The 21,836-nt window shown below is 37.8% G+C and overlaps 1 protein-coding gene across 6 annotated transcripts in view; it reads right to left on the bottom strand.

Moving 5' to 3' along the window:
* Window positions 1-21,836, bottom strand: part of ehbp1l1a (EH domain binding protein 1-like 1a) — a 54,322-nt gene that overhangs the window by 15,935 nt on the left and 16,551 nt on the right. For 2 of the 6 annotated variants that reach the window (XM_073859821.1, XM_073859825.1), the window contains exons 8-19: window positions 20,606-20,842; window positions 18,044-18,250; window positions 17,651-17,866; window positions 15,848-16,387; window positions 13,179-13,406; window positions 10,124-10,183; window positions 9,865-10,003; window positions 6,288-6,716; window positions 3,668-6,040; window positions 3,506-3,571; window positions 641-3,186; window positions 499-547 (exon numbers count right to left, since the gene is read on the bottom strand). In XM_073859821.1, the coding sequence (XP_073715922.1) occupies window positions 499-547; window positions 641-3,186; window positions 3,506-3,571; window positions 3,668-6,040; window positions 6,288-6,716; window positions 9,865-10,003; window positions 10,124-10,183; window positions 13,179-13,406; window positions 15,848-16,387; window positions 17,651-17,866; window positions 18,044-18,250; window positions 20,606-20,842 (7,090 nt within the window). The remainder of the gene's footprint in view (window positions 1-498; window positions 548-640; window positions 3,187-3,505; window positions 3,572-3,667; window positions 6,041-6,287; window positions 6,717-9,864; window positions 10,004-10,123; window positions 10,184-13,178; window positions 13,407-15,847; window positions 16,388-17,650; window positions 17,867-18,043; window positions 18,251-20,605; window positions 20,843-21,836) is intronic. The other 4 variants (XM_073859823.1, XM_073859824.1, XM_073859822.1 and 1 more) reach the window with 4 other exon arrangements.

The raw sequence follows: 21,836 nt of genomic DNA, 5'->3' as shown, positions 1-21,836 counted from the left end.
AAAGCTCCTTCTGAACTTAAATATCTGTAAATTTTGAGTGTAAAGTTTTTGTTAAACGCGAGCTGAATGAGCTAAAGATGATGACAAATGGGCTAAATTATTGTTTTGCATTGACCTGAACAGCCAAGTTATGGCAGCCGCCACCCCCTGCCATACCCAATTGAAACCCCGGCTCAAACATTTGGTCAATATCCAAGTATATTTGGTTAACTTCATTTAACCGGGTAAAAAAGTCTTGCAGCTTGCTGAAAAATCCTTTGCATTTGATGAACATATAATACTTGCAGAGAGCATTTGGTCAATATATGTAATATTTTGTTGTTTAGCGGCTTTTGCATGTGAGCTTTTTATATATAATACATTAAATGAACACAATAAAACATATGAAGAATTAATTGATAAAGTCAAAAATACTTTGTCAAGACAACTGATGCACATGCAAAACAAAACAAGTTCACTTCTAATAGTTTTCACAGAAAAACATGCTTTGTAACTCACCCTTTAGGCAAGGGCACCTCATAAAAATATTCTATTTTTATGGCCTTGTCTATAAAGGAACAAATACAAAGAAACACTATGTACATTTTAAGAATACAGTAAATATTACTTAAACTTTTAAGCCACACTCTTAGTCTCTTACCGGTTTCTTTCATTTCAGGCATTTGATTTCTTTCTGATTCTACGAGTTGGGTAAATTTGGATTCAGATTCAGTATGTTGGTGGGGTGGACTTAATGCAGAGGTTAAACTTGTAGAAGTATCTGGGAAACCAATAAGTTTTGCCTTAGCTGGTCCACATGGCACTTCCGTTACTTGGTGGTTAAAATGTATTTCATTGGTTACAGGCTGGGCAGCTTCTGGAGAAGGTTGCTCAATAGATGTCATTGTGCACTTTTCTTTTATGGGCTTTTCTAAGCAAGAAAACCCATAGATTTGTGCCTTATCAGTGCAGGTAGGAGCAAGCAAAAACATAGTTTTGGAATCTTCTTCAGAAATCTTTGCATGACCAACAGACAAAATAAGTCTCTCCTTAAAGGGTTTTATCCACATCGATCTCTGAGTTGACCACATGCTAAGTTGAGATTCCTCTATAGATACAAAATTTACTGAAGGAATTCCTAATTTAAAAGAAAGATTTGGGCATGAATGTGAAATATTGACTATGTCTGGCTTTTTATTTAGATAGAAACCTTCCATTTTAATGTGGGGTAAAGAGGGAAAACCAGGTATACAAGCTTCTCTTGGGCAGGTTGACACTAGTGAAAACATGTGCAAAATACACCTGTAAATTTGCTCAGATGATGAATCCACAAGTTTTTCTAATTTTGTTTTCAGTGGCTTCTCCATTAGGGACTTTTCATTAGTAAGCCACAATTCTGCATTCACTTCACTTTCACTTGATGAGAATCCAATGATTTTTGACATCTTCGGAACACACTGATGAATTTCAGTCATACTGGGAGGCAGCTTAACTTTGTGCTTATATCCATATGGGAATCCTGGTATACTTGCTTTTAGTGGACAGGTTGGGGCCAATGCAAACATTATTTTTGATAAGTCATTGATCCAATCCAGTCCTTCAACAATAGCAACATACTTGCTTCTAAGAGGTATACTGTACAATGTTTTCTTGTCAATTGACCTGTCTAAATGCTTTGGTTCCCCTTTAGAAGAAAATCCAATAATATTAGACTTCTCTGGGCAAGTTGGAAGGATGTGTAGCATTATTGGTTTGGGCACAGATGGAAAACCTGAGACACAGACCACTGATGGACATGTTGGCGATAATGCAAACATTCTAGAAATGGTTTGTTGACGTAGTGTGTCCATGTCCACAACAACAGGAGGTTTTATTGGGTTTGACCACATGGTTACTGCATTTACTGGCCAGTTGGATGTTTTAGGTGTCTGGATGCTCTGACAGCCAGCTATATAAGAAACCGTTGGGCAAGAGAAGTAAATGTTTTGCATGCTTGGCTCAATGTGTGATTTAGGATGAGGTCTAGATGGAAATCCTGGAATACATGACGCTTGTGGGCATGTTGGTGCCATTGCTATCTCTAGATGATTGCCAACTTTTCTAGTGCCAGTGTCAAAAATTCCAGTTGGTTTCTCCTTCAAGAAATTGCAGGATATTATCGACTGTTCAGTAATCCACTCTACACTTGGAAGGTCCCTTAAAGATGGAAATCCTGGGATACTAGAAAGCAGTGGGCAAGATGGAAAAAGCTCCAACATACTTGGCTCTATTTGAGCTATAGGGATAGAATCCAACATCTGTGCAGCTCTTTGAGATTGTAGGGTTAATATATCATGAGGTGCTTCATATGCACATTTGGCATCAATATTCTGTTTCAACTCAGAAATTGTTGAATCTTTTGGATTAGTAGATAAGAGATTTTCCTGACTTGACTCTTCACATGACTGAATAGTTGTTATTTTGCTCATTGGGGCAGATGGGAAACCAGGAATACGTGTTGAACATGGACAGCATGAAACCATGGCCACCATCCTTACAGTGGCAGAGTACTCAACTGGACATTCAATCTTTAAAATTGGCTTGGGTTTTGTGTGTTTATCCAAAAATGACGTTTTTATGCTAAGCCACTCCTCATGATGCTTTTCTTCTGGAATTTGGGACCGGGAAGGTGTGCCAATAACGATGGATGTCTCTGGGCAAGATGGACACAATGCACTCATTAAATTTCTTCCCAAAACAGTTGCTCTCTTAGCAGATGGAAATCCAGGAATTCTCGATTCATTTGGACATGTGTAGGTGAGAGGTACCTCAGAGTGGGTTTGAAAGGGTGTTGACAAAATGTTATTTGTAGATTTATGTGTCTTGTCCCAAATTATAAATAAACCAGTGGGCCAGTTCATTATGTCTGTTTCATATTGGCTACAATGGGCTGTAGATGGACATCCAATAACCTTGGAAAACAATGGACATGATGGAAGAAGATCTACCATGTTTGGTACACACTTTTGCTGCACTCCTGTATGATCTTTCGCTGGTGAATGCACCAGACCATCTGTAGTCTGTCCTGTCTTCAATTCATAAGCCAACTGATCTGGTCTTTCTGTTGATGCCCATAATATACCCTTATCCACCGCACTGTTTTTAGCCAGACTATCTATGCAAGTCTCACTTCGTGTGGAAGAAGGTAGGATCTGATCACTTTCAGATCTGAGGAAAAACATTAGATGGCAAATGTGAGATTTTATGACAAAACAAGATGGCACAATGACTGCATGCATTATTCCATCTCAACAGTTTGTGCATCATCTTTATAAACCTACTGATGGTGCACTAGTGAGCGCATCAACCTTTATTTTGTCTCCACCACTCCTCACATGCCATGAGTTTTCACACCATTATGAATTTTCGACAGAGCAATAGCTACCAATGTTAGATGCAGATGTAAGGTGTTTACTGCAATTAGTGCAAGACAAAGCACTGAATTAATAAGTTCATATTTTGTCTCATGTTTCCTAAAAAAACTTACCTCTTCCCCACAGTCAATAATAGTGGCATGTCTGGTATGGAATGCCACATTCTGCAATGTATGTTCCTGGAAAAAGGTGTAATGGAAAGTATTTTATGCACCTTTCACTTACGTAGGATCAGAAAATAAAGGTTTTTATTTTACACACACACCTAAACTTACCCCCTCTCAAGGATTCCCTTATCTCCTTCCTTGGATGAAAAGTTAATATTCTCCTTGGTCTCCTCTAATACAAATCTATGGTCAGATTTGTTTGGAGAGGAAAGGTCTACTTTAACATCTGTCATACCAAGCACTGTTGAATATCCTTGTTTGTGGCCATCAAATTGTGTTGACCATAAACTACTATATGTGGATGGAAATCCAGGCACACTTGACTGCCTTGCACAAGATGGCACAGTAATCATATCTGCCATTTGAAAATTCGGCTGATGCACATAGTTTATTAATGAAGTGCCTATCATATTTGACTCATCCTTCAGGATCCGCTTGTACAGAGGCATCTCCCCAAAAGGCCATGCGGTTAAAGAAGTCCCATTTCCTAAGTCAAATGATGGAATGCCAGATATTTTAGTACGATGTGGACAACATGTCATAATAGAAACCATACTTGGTACTTTTCCTTTCTTTTTTGGCCCTGGGGCTGATGGGAAGCCAGGCAGTTTAGAACTGGTTGCACAAGATGGTCGCAAAGCTAACATATTTCTTTTGATTGCTTCATCCTTGATTTCCCCGTACTGAGGCAGAACAGGATGTTTTAGTTGACAAAGCCTACTCTTCGGTTGTTCAACCCATAATGGTGTCTCATTTACAAACCACTGAAATTCCACTTTGGATATTTTGCTTGATAGCATTCCAGGTACTGTTGAAACTGTGGGGCAAGAAGGGGAAATTAAAACCATGACCAAAGGATGTGCAGAAGGAAAGCCAGCAACACTTGCTTTAGCTGGGCAACATGGCAAAATAGCATGCATTCTAAAACGTTCTTCGTCCTGATAAGCAACTTTCATCTCCTTAGGTGGGTTCATTGGTGTTTCTTTTAAACACCTTCTCACCAAAACAGCATTGTCCTTAAAAGACCAGTTATTTACCATAGTCTTATCATTTTTGCTCAGGTGTAAAGAGGAGATTCCTGGAGTTTTAGCACTCAGTGGACAGGTTGATAGTGTGCCAGAAATTATTTGGGTTTCAGGCATGAGCCATGGTGCAGAAGGAGATCCAGGTGTTCTTGCGTTTCTTGGGCAAGATGGTATCATTGATGTCATACTCTTATTCGCATTGTTGTCTTGTGGAATCTTATACTGTTCTGGACATTGGTAGATTGAATGACATGGCTGACATGCAAGTGTCTTAATCCAAAATGGTTTCATGTTCTCTGGCCATTCTGCTTTTGCAAGGATCTGTATAGAAGATAATCCAGAGACCAAAGTGGCTTTTGGGCAGGAAGGTAAAAATTTTGTCATATTGTATGCAATGTCTTGTTTTTGTTTTGGAACAGATGGAAAACCAGGAGTTCTTGCTTTTCCTGGGCAACATGGCACTATGCTCATGATTCCCCTTAATTGATTAAGATCAATGTCTTCCGGAGGCAAAAGGATGTTCAAATATGACTGATTTCTTTGTGCAATTATTATAGATAATTCATCGTTGGATGGCCACAGTTGGGCAATATTTTGACATGAATTAAGATCTTTTACAGATGGAAATCCAGCAATGTAGGACACTTTTGGACAACATGGCAAAATACTGGCCATACTCGTTGGTATACCCGGTTTTGGAGCACATGGAAATCCAGGAATCTTGGGTGCTGCTGAGCATGATGGTTTCAATGCAGCCATATTTTTAGCTTTCATTGAGGACATTATCAAACTTTGCTCATTACTTTTCCTAAAATGTCTCTCCCATAATACCACATTCTGTTTACAGTATCCTTCATCTGACCAAATAATTGGGTATCTTGAAGGTAAACCAGGCACTAGAGAGACTTTGGGACATGTCCAAAGGAGGCTAACCATGTTGGGGGATTGTTCCATATGAAACAGCAATGATGGAAATCCTGGGATATTGGCAGTTTTTGGACAGGCCGACTGTAGCAACATCATATTCTTCACTGTACTTGTGTTATAAAATGCATATTCCAAATCTAAACATTCCACTGGTTTGTCTTTCTTAATGCACTCAAATATTTTTACAGACTCAGCCCTATATGTCAAGCCCTCTGGAAAAGTTAAAGATGGCATTCCTGGTAGCAAAGCAGTTTTGGGGCAGGCTGGAAGAAGAAGTGCCATGTTGGGCACAGAAGGAACACGACTGACATCTTCAAAACATCTTGACACAACCATACTTTTCATAGCCTCCTCTCCTTCGCTCTTTATCTTATATTCAGAGGGAAGAATGCTAACTTCCTGGTTAATCAGCAGCTTGTCTACAAACAAGTCTCCCGTGTGATTCTCAGCTGTATCACCAGCCAATACGGATGTTGACCACGGAGACATTTGTGGTGATAAGGGTAGCATAGCATCCATGCTTGTGGTGCTGAGGAACATTGAAACACAGGTCACAGATAAGATGTAAAATGGATGTATAAGACGCAAATAGACAACAACACAAACACTATGCTGATTATATTAATTCAATTTTTACATGTATGCTAGCGTATGCATGTAGCTGTATGCTCAAACCTTTCAAACTAAACGCCATCATACAGTATATACACTAGTGTACAAGTGAAAACTAAACTGACTCAATTTATGATACAACAAGTGTGTCATTCCACACTTACCCCTTATCAATATGATGTGACTGGGACTTTTCCGGATCAGAATGAAGGACCTTTGTCATACATTCTAAACTTGTTGTCTGTTCTTGTATTCTATCCACTTTTTGAACACTACTTATAACATAAGAGGACTCTATCAAGGTCTTGTCTTTATGAGGACCTATCTCATTTGTTGTTTGCATTTGTGCAACTAATTGCGAAACAGCAAGCTCAGTAGAGTTCTGTATATTATCTGATGGCATGGACTGGACCTCATTCATTGAGGAAGTAAAGACAGGGACCACAGAAGATTCTGGGATAGTTTTGGAGACTGCATAGGTGGGCATTTTCTCTGCATCAGACAGTTCTGGTTGTGGCAGCTCAAAATATTTAACATCAGAGACATTAGGTGACATATGGTCATATGGCAGCAAGGAGGCCAAACTCTCTGGCCTAGGAAGAAAAGATCAGGACAGATCAGAACTGTTGATGTATCATTGAATAGAACTCATTTATTTAAAATGAATATATAGCTGTTGTTATTTTAGATGCCTGCATGCACAATCAACAGCTTTAAAGTCAATCAAAGTGCCTACAGGCAAACCAATAGCATTTGTATAAGCATTTGTGTATATATATCCAGTACTGACCTAATCTTAACTGATAGTATTAATCACACGGTCTGTGCTTTTCCCCATAGTAATATGTTTTCAAACCAAATCATATTATTTAATCTAAAAAGCTGATGTATTTATATAACACAAGTTCTTTCGGCTACCCACATTTGAACACCATCTCAAGCACTCTTGAAGTGACCATGCATCTCATGTTGATTTTGCAGCAGCCTTTCGGCCATCCCTTACAACTTTGCACCTCCACAAACTTCCGTCAAACTATATGACAGATGCTTACAAGCTGGTGTGCAATTTTAAAGAGCAGTTTATCTCATGGAATCAGGAAAGGTTGTGGCCTCTCATGGCACATCAATTGCTTAAGAGCTGATGGCTAGAGTGGAGGGTTGCAACCGAGGTATTTCCAGCACCAAACACTTCTCTCAGACATTATTACCATGTGTTGGGTATTACAAGCCGCACAGCAAAAGTGTCTGAGAAACCACCAGGGTGGCCTACATTCATGCCCCCTCCTCAGGTTGGCAGGAGCTTTGGGCATTTTGAGGGAAGTACCGACTCTCGTCAAGGAGAGCTTATAGGAATATTGTCAGCCATTCTAAGGCTGCTAGATATCAAAGAAATAACAGCAGTCAGCATGACACATTTCTCCATGAGTTCAGTAATGGTGCCTCAAAAGCAGAGGCTTTGCCCTCTGGGTGATCTTTTGTGAGTCATAAGGGTTACACAAAGATGCCCTGTACCCTTTCTCTATGAAATTATCACAGTTTCTACCATGGGTCCCACCCATGTAACAGACGTGGCCAAGGATGTAAAAAACCACTAGCCCTAATTTCTCTGCTCCTCTGTGTTTGCCAAGACCCAGTCCATTTGGGCCAGTCTGAGCATGGTTTTCAGAACTGATTTCTCTCTAGGACAGTGCTCCTTGGGAGATTCCCATCTGGATAGACCTTCTGTCTCATGCATGAGCCTCAATCCTTCACCCAAGGTCTGAGCTCTGAAAACGTCTGATAGGGACAAAATTATGATTTCCAATCACTCAAACAAGGATGCTGAGACCATTCTAAATGCTAGAGCTCCCCTACAAGGAGACTCTAAGACTTTGGTGCAAACAGCACCACTTGACCCCAGTTCACTGCCAGGCTGGCTCAGAGCTTGGATTTACATTGACTATATTTGTACACAAAAAGGTATTTAAAATGGATTTCGAAAAACTGGTATTTAATAGGAATTATGTTTCTTATTTTCATTTTACTTATTATAAATATGCAAATGCTTATACTTTTTCTCAGTTTATTAGTGCCACCAAAACATGCTTTATTGTGCAAAGTAACACAAATGTCTAATTAGATTGCTGTACCCATTTTATAAAAAGAAAACTGTCAGGCAACCAACCCACATTGACTTGCCTGAAACCTTTCTGCACACATTGGGCCTCATTTATGAAACAAGCATTTAACTGAAAACCTAGGGGAACATCTGTGCACACAAGACTTGAGTCAAATCTCACGTCAGGTGTTATTCATGTATCCAAGTTTTGAGTTAGAGTGAAGATGTATGTTTTACCCAGGAATACAGTCCGCCTAAATAAAAATATAACCATACTTATATGATTTGTCACTAATTTACTAATTCTAACTACTTTGTTGTTTGCAATAGTTTACATTATGATATTTAAATTTATTATAAGTTGTATGAATTTATGCAAAATTTTTAATCATAAAATAAAAAAGATACTATACTATTGTTCATGTGTGGACTGTCCCAAGTCCCAAGTATTTTCTTATATTAAATACTAATATTATAATATTTATGTTAATTATTTCATTGTTTAAATTACAAGGTTACCAGGTGTTTTTTGTGTAAATCAATTTCTCTTCAGTGATATCGCTCCAAACTGGACTTTTCTAACTTCCTTTGATTTCACTTTCAAACTATTTTATTTATAGGCGCTCTAAGCGAATTGAAGCGTTTTAGACCATAAAACATTTTTTGTTACATACCAGAAACATCTCCTCACTATCTGCCTGCTGCCTGTCCGCTGATCAAACTGTAAAAAAACGCTATCTCTGTAGACAGCCCAGGCTTAACAAACGGCAATATCAACAAGTGGCCAAACCTAGCATCACAAAACAAAGTATTCCAGCCAATAAACGACAAAAAGGATTTGGGGGTGGGGGTTGGGCGCGTTCATGAAAGCACGGAAGGGTGGGGGAGGAGTTAGCTACGCTCCGTCTGTTTGAAAACAGTTTCAAACGTCAACAATAACTAACGTATCGCAGATTCGCTTAGAGAGCCTTTAAACTTAAAAGGTAAAAGTTCAGTATTTATTGAGAAGTTCCTCTGCATGGCCAGGTTATGTTTCTTCAAGTCATGAACTTTGGGTGAGGCTTCATTTATATGGGTGTAAAATATTTAAATTATGAAAATTTTCATCTGCCACGTTTATGAACATACAATCATTTATACAATGAGATTGGTGGCATGCAAATGTTTCATGTATCACACAAGAACCCTGACATAAAATGATACTTATGCATGGATCAGGGCTTGTTTTTACGTAAGATTGATAAATGAGGCCCATTACGTTTTATGTTAACATACATTATCCATCCATTCTAACACTCTCTTACAGTTCAATAATTTCCAAACAACAAAGAGCCAAACTTTTGCATGCACACATTACTCTCTGTTTGTGCTCTTTAAAGGTTATTTACAAACTTTCATCAAATAATTTATTTTATTAAAGAACACAATGCTTCATGTAATGCATTACTCCATTAGCCTATAATATCCAAAGAGGCACACAAATGTTAGTGTTCAGTAATAGTGTCTATGTGAACACTACAGTCACCCACATAGCAAACACAACTGGTGTATCACATACAGAAGTGCAAATGACATTTATTCTCTCCAGTGCAGCAGCTGGCATGAATGTAAATCATTCTGGAAGCATCACGCATTTTACTCACCTTTTTGCAGGCCTTACAACCTCAAGTCCAAAAACAGGTTGCTGCTTGTCAAAACTGATGTTTGGTCTTTGGTTGCCTCCAGATTTGGAAGGGTGAGGTTCATGGTTTTGAGGAACATCAAGTTTAGTGTCTGCATCCTCTTTGGTTTTGGAAAATACACAAAGGTCATAAAAAACATGTTATGTCAAGGAAGATGCAAAAATCTAGAAAAAAAGATGAAAGAATAAAAGTTTGATACAAAGCTGTAATGTACACTCACCAGAACATACTGTATTTGGATATTCCTCCTCTGTTAATACACTTAAATGTCTGTGTTTCTCTAAAACAAATAAAAAATAATGCACACAAGGGTAAGATATTGTTCAGATAGAAAATCTATTTTCCACTACTAAGACAATAACACAGCACACAATGTGGTATTGACAGGCAGTTGAGCTGTCATGCATGCCAGCTGTTCTCAAAGACTTCTAACTCAAGTAGCGCCAGTATAACTGAATCTTAACATTAATCTAATCTCCATTCATGTTCCCTCAAATTTTTATCAGCAATGGCCTGGGCAAGTTAATATCTTTTTGACTAAAGTCTTAAAGACTGCAATCATCAAACACACTATATCATAACATTATTTCTATTAGTATAACGTTAAATAATAACTCGGGATCATTAAAGCTGCTATATAGGGTGACCACCCGTATCAGTTTGCGTTGTACTGCACAGCCCTATCTTTGGACCCTTTCTTACAACACACAAATATGCCAAATATTAAAAATGTAAAAGATTATTATTTGTGTACATTATAAAGATAAAAATGTCTACATGTCTTAATAGACAGGAATTGCATGTATCAGAATTACTTATTTGTAGTAATGACGAATAAAGTAGGATTGGAATATTTGTAGGAAAAGCTAAAAATACATTGTATCGTTCAAAATTATAAAAAATGTATTACAGTATGTAAAGATTAAGTTTTCTTTATTTTTTTATGGATTTCTTATTTTCTTTGGCACACTCAGATTCCAGATTTTTAAAAATGTGGCCACTGTTCACAGCACTATGTCAAAAGCAGCAACCCCGCTCACAAAAATATGAGTGTTTGACTTCATGGGGCGCTGCCAGAACCGACAGGCAGATAACATCAAAGTACCACGAGAGTGATTTAAAATCAGACTATGAATAATTTCTCAAATCGCTCTCGCTGTACTTTGATGATTCTTGTGGCGATGCATCAACACACGAATAAAAAAGAATAGGCTTTTTCCAATGGTTGAGAGGAAAGCAAAGAACGCTGTTATTAAGAGGCTGTGACGGCCGTCAGTAGAACGGGTGTCTCTCTCCATCTCCGTGAAAAAAACACACAAACTCTTTTTATAAGTTCGCACTCAGCTACTTGAAAAAATCAGACAACAACTACATCACAAAAATGCTAGTCTTGGTCCTCAACCTTAAAGGGATAGTTCACACAAAAATGAAAATTCTGTCATCATTTATTTACTCTCATGTTGTTACAAACCCACATAAATGTCTTTGTTCTGATGAACACGAAACAAGATATTTTGAGAAATGTTTCTAACCAAACTTTTCGTGGACCCCATTCACTTCCATAGTAGGAAAAAAGAATACTATGGAAATAAATGAGGTTACAAACATTTCTCAAAATATTCATTATTGGGTGAATTATCCCTTTAAACAAATCTGTAGCCTGCTGTGGTGTCTACAAATGTTTTTTTCCAGGATTTTCTTATATACATTATATCACAGTTTTAGTTTATCTTTCATTGTTTCAATGTTTGAAATTGTCCCACACAAACGTACTACTGGTGGTCACCCTAGGGGCTGCTAAACCCACCTTTAAATTTAAATTGCATATATTTTTCACCACTTTTGTGTTTGTGGTGTGCCATTTTCATCCTATTTACTTGCATTATCTGTTTGCATCCCACGAATAAACATACACAAAGCACACCTTTTTACGGGCCTTAGAAATGCAGAAATATATTTTACAAATTTTAATCAGACATTAGAAATAACATATGGAACAACAGCAGTTTTAATAAAACCGGTTTATCTAGATTACAATAGATTAGATTTCCAGCAGTGGCGGCTCGTGACTCCTCAACCGGGGATGCGCTAATTCAAAATAAGTGTTCGGAGTATCATGTGTGTGGTTCCTTTTCAAAATATGTGTCCTGCATGTCGAGAGATCCTGTGTGCATCACGTTTTTTGTCAAAATAAGTGCCTGTGTCAAAACCGTTTATGATAAAAAATGGGGTTGAAAATGGTAATGTAAGTAATGCTCTTGCACTAGCACGTATACACATGCACACTTTTTTCATGCTCATGGCTCAAATGACCTAAATGTAACCTAAATAACCTTTTATATTTTTAATTGAAAAATTGTGATAATTTAGCAAGATGCTTACATAAATACATATACATTCAATGCCTTTTTGACATGCTAATTGTCCAAGCAAGGTGTGTGTGCATCTCACAAAGAGAAAAAGTGAAATTCTACATGTTGAGAGATCATTGCGTTAACCTTGCAAAGTTGAGGGATTTGATCCCCAGGGAGCAGCCATACTAATTTAAAGTAAACTAAATGCACTGTAAGTCCAAGTTTGGATAAATGTTTGAGGGGTGAATACAGTGTATTGGGAAGATTGTTTAATGTTTGGAGTTCTAGACACTGGCTGCTATGCAAGCAATGGCAAAGTGTAAAACAGGTCTCACCAGCTCAAGGTTTAAAGCTGCAATCTGTAACTTTTTGGTTGAAATAAAAATAACATAAAGTACAGTGCTTGAAAATTCTTACTATTTATCCTGATTTTGCCGTAAGCTCAAAATGATAAAGCTAAAAATAATTTATAATTTGAGCTATCATTTTAGATTTTGTGGAAAATGTCATGTTGACATCATTGATCTTAGCATTGTTACGAGATACCGTTAAACAGAAAGAAGAGGACTCAGCTTTATGCGTGTGTGGGTGCTGAAGATGGGGAGTCATGTAAACATGATTTCTCATCTAGATGATGGCTTTGAAATTGAAGATTTTAAAAGGCAATCATCTGGGGAATGTCCTGTAATGTGCTCAATTTATTAAGCCCTTATTTGATACCTGTCAATACCTCAATACAAGAGGCAACAGTTATAGACTGCAGCTTTAAAACAAGCCTTTATGTCTTAAATGCAAAAACTTCTGTTTATTAGTTGTATTTTCACATTTTGCTGTGAAAAAACAAAACATATTCATAAAACAAACAAACCCAACAACACACACTAAGAATGGAGCATATAACAGGTTCTGGTCAACATGTACCTGTGACTGAGTCAGAAATGAAGCCAATATGTGAGGATGCAGTGAAGGATTGGTTATAAATGTGGGGATCAGGGGCTTTAGAAAGATTGACAGGAGAAAAATGAGAGCTAGGTGCTTCCACTGGAAAGGGGGCTATAGGTCTACGCACATTAGGTCGAATCACTGTGGGCACAACCTGATGCCTCCATTCAAACGTCTGGACCCCTTGAAAAGGGTCTGAGGTCAACACTGACCAATGGGGAAAGAGGATAGAAAAAGAAGACAGGATAGTTACAAAAGAGGAGTAGAAAGATAGAAATATGTATTTGTTTCTGGAAAAGTTGGATTAAGAATGTACAAATTGTGTCATCATTTACTCAGCCTTATGTATAGTGCTCCAAACCTGTATAATTTTACAACCAAACCATTGTAATAATTTTTTTGAAGACATGAGACACTTTTTGAAGGATGTTCTTACCGTATTTTAAGCCGCGTTTTTTTCATATCTTGGCTGGTGCTGCGTCTTATAGTCAGGTGCGCCTTGTAAGTCAGTATATGAATTAATGAACATTACCGTCTACAGCCACTATATGCTGCTCCTGTATTTATGTAATTCAATAGTTTCAGGAATGTAGAATGACAAGTATGCGAACTTCACGCTAGTTGGCTTGTTCAGTTAATTTAGGCTATTCAACCTTCCAGGTAAATTCTGTATGCTATGGTTAAATAACTGATAATATTACTTTAATGTACAGATATCTATTCAGCCTGCTGTTCTGTCTGCTATTGTTTAGTTGAATAACTCGTCTTTCCAGATTAAATGTCTGTTCTTCGGCTTGGATTTTGTGAAATAATTTTCTAAATAAACCTGACGTATAGTCCACTGCGACTTATATATGTTATTTCGTCTTAATGACGCATTTTTGAATGATGCGGCTTATACTCCGGTGCAGCTTATAGTCCGGAAAATACGGTATGTTGCTGTTTAAATACAATGAAAGTGGACAGTGTTTTTTATTGTTGCTTACAAATAAGCACAATAAAAAAATATTTACTCACCCTTGTGTTGTTCAAACCCCTTATGGCTTTCTTTATTCTTGGGTATGAAACAGAGGTATTTTTAACTGTTGCTTTGGGTTTTTTTCTGCTTACAATAACAGTGCATGGTGCCTTGTTCTCTAGCTTCAAATGTTCAACGTGATGATAAAATAATTTCATATGACTTGTGCTGTATAAAATGTTTTAATAGAATGCAAAGGGGTCTAGTAAAGAGAAAATAAAATATAATGCATTATTTTATAAAGGTCTATGCAAGAGTGTATGCCAACTATGCAGTTCTCTTTCAGTTGTTCACTTCAACGTCATATTGTTGACTGACGAATTGGGAGATGACACATTTAAAAACATAAAATCACTTTTATATTACTTTTATAATGATTCCTTATTAATAATTATAATAATTAAGCTTTTGTGTCCTTTTGTAGTTTGAGAAGAGTCTGTCACAAACCAGTCCTATTGTTAGCAGAAAACCTAAAACTGAAATTTAAAAAGAAAATCTTAGTTTTACAAAGAAAGCCATAGGGGGTCTGAATGACACTTCACACACTGACCTTGAACCAATCCTTTAATTGGTGTGTAAAAGCGACAACTAAGCCGCTTTCTTTTAATTTTCCTTTTTAATTCTTATAAAATGTTATGGTATAGTATTGATAAATAATAGATTTTCTATAGGATCGCCTAAGTCTGCCCAGGAACAACCAACCACTTCCATTAATTTATACAATTTTATAATGTTATATTTAATATATAGTATATTTTCTAGGATCAGCTAAGTCTGGCTCTCTCACAAGTTTTTTTTTTTCTACATAGGACTTTTTCCCACAGAGTTTTTCTCCTATCTTTTTCAACCCCCGGAGAGACAGCTGACATTATTTTAATTTAGCAAATTATTTTTATATGTTACATTAATATTTCCGCTCACTAGAGCGGTTTAATTTAAGCTGTTTAATTTTGCTACTTTTGTTGCTTTCTTTATGTTTAATTTATGTTAAGCTGCTTTGGAACAAATGAGCAGTTGTGAAAAGTGCTATATAAATGAAATTGAATGAAATTGAATTGAACTGTAAAGAATTCTGTTGGTAGCAAAATACTGCACCTCTATGCTGTTGCTAAAACCTGAGGTTTTATAAGAGAATTGCTAAAGGTACTGTATATGATCAATCTGTTTGAGCAACAGTTAATGTTATCCTCCACTGCAGCCTCAAATTTCATTTGAATCCCATATATTCACATGTGAATATATATTAAAAGTCAGCGATGGCAAAATTCCATTCTCATGTGTCACACGTGTTTAAAATTAAAATTGTCTGTTGAATTTATCTAAAGTTGTATGGTCCATTTTTAGTATCTGACATTTTATGTTCCACAGAAAGAAGAAAATTATATGGGTTTAGAAAACATAAGGATGAGTAAACACTGACAATGTAAATAATTTTGGTTAAGCTATTCCTCACAAAGTTAATTGTAATTGAGGATTAGAAAAACACTTTCACAATACTCATGCTACATTGAAAGAGCATAAACTACCACAACACTTTGACAATGTAGATGATTTCATTAAACTCAAAAGATGAACACTGATTATTTTAAAACATTAACACATGCTAGCATGCTAAATGTTTGCTTGCTACCTGACTCGGAGACAACAGGCGGAGCAACCACAGGCCCAACATCAGGAGAGGAACAAATCGGTGCATCAGAAATGGTGCGAGGAACAGATGAGGGGAAAGCAGAAATACTTGGCTTTGGGGTAGATAAAGAACTAGATGGTATAGCAGGGGCAATTGCAGACAAAGCAAATGAGGCTGAAAGAGGAGAGATGCTGGCAGTTGGGAGGGTTTGAGTGCAAGGGGTAGAAGCAGAAACTGTGTTGAGTATTTCAGAGGATGGAGCAACAATGGGAGATGTTACAGCAGAGTTGGGAGTAACAGTAAAGGGCACATGTTTTATTGGTTGGGGAACCACAGGGGCAGGAGAATGCACATGGGATGAAGATAAAGCAGGCAGAGGTGCATCCATTAGGGAAGTGGTTTGCGCAGGAAAATAGGAGGCAGTTGAGGCTGAGTGGCACGTTGGCTGCAAGTCCTGCATAGGGTTAATATGTTGTGTTGAGGGAACAGGGCACAGAGCAGGCTGCAGTTTGGGAGACCTCCACTCTCTTTGCCAAGAGGCTGAATTGAAACATGGGAAACAATAAATGTTGATTAAAGTCAATGGTTTAAAAAAATAGAATAGACAAAGATGGCGGGGACAAGGAGGCAGAAAATAGGAAAGTATGTTTGATTTTCAAACGTTAGAATAATGACAAAAAAACTGAAAAGAAAAAAAGGGAAATTTAAAGTAATCTTTAAAAAAGAGCATAGTTTTGTGTTTTCAATTGAACAGTTTGGGTGTGGAATACATTTATTTAATACATTTATTAAATACTCCATTTATAAAATATTGGTTTATATCATATAAGCCATGGCAGGCATTATAATTTGAAGATGGGACATTTCTGTTGGACAAAAGGAGTCACAATTTTCCCAAAAGAGAAAGAAAACAATCTAATTGTGTGTATTTGCTACAATTATTAAACCGTTTGAGGTCCATATGTTATGGCCTCAAAGAGGAATATATAGATAACATTGTGTAAGAGCCTCTGAACTACAAACTACTGTTTTCATAGGGGTTTTAGCATTGATCTGCATCTAGTTCACAATTAAAGGGCCCATATTATGCAAAATCCCCTTTTACAATATGTTTGGACATAAGGGTGTGCGGGGCAAAAACTAACAGGGGGTTAGTTGTAACGGACTGTTTACATTGTTGCACATTTAGGGGCATTGCAACCTGATCTCACGAATTTCCGTGTTCACAGAATATTTTGCTCATTTATTTGTCATTGTCATGGATTTCCGTGTCAGGTATTGGTTACGCAATAGTTTTTCCCACCTTTTTACCATTTTCACATGGGTTTGAGGTTAGAATGACTTTCTGTAACATAAAATCCTAACCCAAACCCAACTCTAACCCTAACGTCAGGCGACAATTGTTTAAAAATCCGGAAAAAAGAATTTATAAACCAATAGTTAAAGTGACATCCTAACCCAAACCACAAATCTAACCCCAAACCCACGCAAAAATTGTTTAAAAATAGGAAAAACAATTGAGTAAGCAATACGTGAAACTGACACGGAAAAAAAGTCCATGGTACAGACATGGAAAAATGCGGAGATAAGTGTCAATGACATGGATAAATGAGCAAAACCGTGACTATACCACCAACACCTGAGACTTATATTACAACTTATAAATTGGGCATAATATTGGCCCTTGAAATTCCCTCAAACTGATACCTAATAGACAATAAAAACCAGTAAGCCATTGCTCATTAGCAGGGTTTAATATTCTGCAACATTAACTTATAATGTATTATAATGCTTAAAATGTACCTGTCTCTGTGGCACAGGGCATACTTGTAGGCTTTGTGAGGGCAGAACCTGGCTCAGCCAATGAGGCGCGATATATTTTTGAGGGCCGTGTTAGTGTCATAGAATTATATGAGGAACCAAAGTCAGAGATGGCAGGGTCAAGAGTAGAAGGGGAAGATGGAAAAGAAGGGAAACTATGAGGTCTCCTGGATTTGCCTCGAGCAGAAGAAAGTTCGGCTAGGAGAAAAAAGACAGAATGAGAAGAATGAAGAAAATAAAGAAATGAAGCAAGATTTTAGGCAACACATGGAATGAGATACACATATAAAATGAGCAAAAGTAAAATACACAGTTGAGCATTGATGATGCAATTATAAGCTGCAACCATCTATTGTAATCAGAATAACTCATTACCTGTGTGGGTAATATCCGGCAATGGTGTCTGCTGAGGGAACGAGCATGTTTGAGCAGAGGAAATAGGAAAAGGAGGTGTTGAAAGCCCAGAAAGAGAAGTGAGGGGTAGCATGTGAGGTGCTACAGCACCCTCAGCAGAACCAGTGGTCTCAATTTGCTCAGAATTTACTAGACCCCTGCAGGGCCTTCGGGGGACAGATACAGCAACTTAAATGAAGAAGGAAAATGAAAGCAGAGAGATATAGAGAAAAAGTCATAAATACAAGTACAGCTATGTTTGCGTTACATGTGATGAGTGCGTAAAAAAGCCAGTATAAATAACACAGTTCACTTAAGATCAAGATATAACAGAACATGAAGTGAAAGCATAAGAAGCTGAAAATATATCCGGTGTGGTGAACACATTTACATGGTGCTACAGCAGTTACTATGGGGATGAGGACTCTATAAAATGTTTTTTGTTGGAATTCAAATCTATTTAATATTTAAAAATTATTTTATTGAGGTACATTCTTCTTCTTTCTTTCTTAATTTCATTACGCCATTCCAGCATCTACAGCTATATTCATGGCGAGAACCAGTTAATCCATACTGTACACAAGTTTTACTCAGACAAGTTGATCCATACACAGGTTGGCATATTCAATTTGCCTAACTTGCATGTTTTTTGCCTGTGGGAGGAAACCAGAGTACCCAAAGTAAACCTATGCTGACACAGGGAGAACATGCAAACTCCACACAGAAAGGCCACCTGCCCTACCCAGGGTTTGAACTGGGGACCTTCTTGCTGTGAGGCAACAGTGGTACCCAGTGGCGTGTTTACCATTTTGGGGGCCCTTAGCAAAGTCCAAGAACCAGGCCCCCCCCATGCCCCAGCATTGCCCAAGGTTTTTCATTTGAATTGCACAACAATAACAATATTCAGTATATAGAATTAAGTGAGATATATATAAACCAGTTTTTTTATTTTACACTGTTTAAAATAACACTAAATTGTTACAGTTTGGTATGAGAAAAATTCTTGGCTTAAAAAAAGTCACGCCCCTCTCAGATATATCTTTTGCTGCAAATGTTTTATAGGATATATTTAAAACAATGTAATTAATACTGCAACTTCAGTGTCTGACATCTTACTAAAAAAACTAAATGAGGGAAAAGAGGAAGCATTAGATTAAGATTCATACTGATCTAATAAACTGAACTAACAAACACCAGCAATATTGTAAGTTGGTTTTTGCTTGAATTTATGGATGGGAATCACATAACTCTTATGTTCATGTAGCAAAAACAAACTTACTGTGAGATACAACAAGCATATAGACTAGACATACACTAAAGATGAGATTTTAATGACAGTGATGAGATACAGTACAGAATATGATTTATGTATTTTCGACGTGATTTAAACCCCTGCGTGGTGTCTTTATCATGTTTATACCTGTACAAGCGAGCGTGGAACAAAAGATGCGTGTCGCTGATCAAACCAAACCACCAATCACAGGTGTGAAGCCCAAAGTCTTTAAAGTAAACTTGACCATCGAGTGAATGTTGTGCAGTTACAAGAGCACAGAGAGAGTTGATCGAGTGCTCATTCCAGCACTTGTGTGGCTGCATTTGTGCGCGCTGAGCAGAAGTGCGCTTTCCCAAAGAGTTTCGCTCATGAAGTAGCCTATATGTGCCCTCGCGAGGATGCGCGCATATATTATTCTGCGTGCATACTCGCACATTTCACGCTTGTGCGTGCTTTATCCGTACCTTAGATTTGCGTCTGAATAAACGTAACATACTTTCCCACACCTTGTGGCCAGTAGGGGGCCCCCCAAGCCCGCGAGGCCCCATGCAATTGCGTGGTTTGCGTGGTGGGTAAACACGCCACTGGGTACCCACTGAACCACTGTGCCACCCCTATTGAGGTAACTGACTTAAAAATAGTACAATATTTAGCAATCCATGACACTTATCTTACTTATATTCTGTTATACATACAAGAAAAAAAATGTAATTAAAAACAGAGAGGATAAGTAAGTGTAAGATCTATTGCTGCATCCGAAACCGCCTACTTCCATACTATATAGTAGGCGAAAAGCAGTAGGCAAGGCGAGTAGTATGTCCAAATGCATAGTATTTCAAAAACAGTATGCGAAAAGTACTGGGATGACCTACTACTTCTGGCTAGATTTTGCAGCGTGCATAAGATGGACACTTCAGTATCCCATGATGCCCCTGGAGCGGAGTTATGCAACAAAGAAGAGGTGAAAGCGGCGATGCGGCTGTTTTCGCACTGGTATGACATGACATGATGACGACATATGTCACATTATGTATCAACATGGCGGATGTAGTACGTCCGAATCACATTCATGCTAGGATTCATATTATACAGTACCTACTGTTTTAACAGTCAGTAAGTAGGTACTTCATCTCATTCAGTACCTACTGTACAGTATGCGGTTTCGGACGCAGCGTATGAGTTATACGTATGAACACAGTGCAACAGATGGTGACCACCACATCTCTGTGGTCATTTGATGCATTGCAGCCGATGGATGAATGACTGAGTACCTGAGCCTGCCGGAGGCTGGAAGATTCTGGGCAGGGCAGGTGGATGGGCTCGAATGAATGCAGGTATAGTGAAGGCGTAGGGGGAGGGGCGTGTCTGTGGACCACTGCCAGCAGCATGAAGGGGTTGGATACAGGAAGTGGAGAGGGGTGTGGCAATAGGGTCAGGCAGGGGGTGGTACTGGAGTGGAACGTTTGGTGTAATGAAGGTACAATTTGTTCCCTCCATTTTAGAATGATCTGAGGATGATGATGACGATGATGAAGAGGGAAAACCAGATAATAAAGAGAATGTTAGGATGAATTTGTAGGAACTAAAACAGCTTTTCACATATGAAACAGTTAACCCCAGGATATTATTAACATTTAATTTGCATATTTGCGGTGTCATGATTGGATAAATAAAGCTTTGGCAGACTGACTGAATTAAAATAGTGCAACGCTTTAGATAACTGATTTTCTTACACTTCTGCATCAGTGACAAAACCTTTCACCAAGCTAATCTTTCTTAGCTCATTTCAAGAGATTGCCATCACATTTAACAATATTTTTCACATTTTCCTTAAAATGGTGAAATTACTGTTTACACAACATGCACGTTTGGCATCGCAATGTGGGTTTAGCCCTGCAAAAGTGGTTCTTAACCCTTGGTAAAATATATAATACCACTTCTTAATTACAAACATAAAATGCTCCTTAACCTGTGGTTAAAAGCAGGGTTTAGAACGAATATACCCCGGGGTTAAGCGCAGTGTGAAAAGCCCAAACGAGTGATAGCAAGCCAAAAATGATATAGAGAAGAAAATGTATAAGTGAAACAAAAAAAGACCCTGCAGATCTCAGATGCAGAAACACAAATAGCTTATGGCCACTGGTATGCTGAGGTCATGGGAATGTGTTATGCAATTGCATCCCCATTCTGACAGAAATAAAAGTCCAAAAATACGGTCTATCCATAAATGGATTAGAAACTGTATTTGTTAAGCTCTGATAACCTATTCAAGGGCATCTGATGCATCAAAAATTTATTTACTTGAAAATGTAATTGTGCTTTGCATGGATTTCGACTATACATTTTTAAGTTTAAATAATACAAGCATAAATATGAGTCCCACCCTGTCTGCCGAGTACACCAGCAGTGTACAATTAACTCCAGTGATTTAGCTGTGCACAAACAAAGTAATAAAAAATTAAACTTATAGTAACCATCTAAACTGCTGCAAATTTATAAAAC

The sequence above is a fragment of the Misgurnus anguillicaudatus genome, chromosome 21 (genome assembly GCF_027580225.2).
Source record: "Misgurnus anguillicaudatus chromosome 21, ASM2758022v2, whole genome shotgun sequence".
In the NCBI taxonomy this organism is placed as follows: domain Eukaryota; kingdom Metazoa; phylum Chordata; class Actinopteri; order Cypriniformes; family Cobitidae; genus Misgurnus; species Misgurnus anguillicaudatus.
The sequence above is the reverse complement of the archived record's forward strand: the minus strand, read 5'-3'. Positions and strand labels throughout refer to the sequence as shown.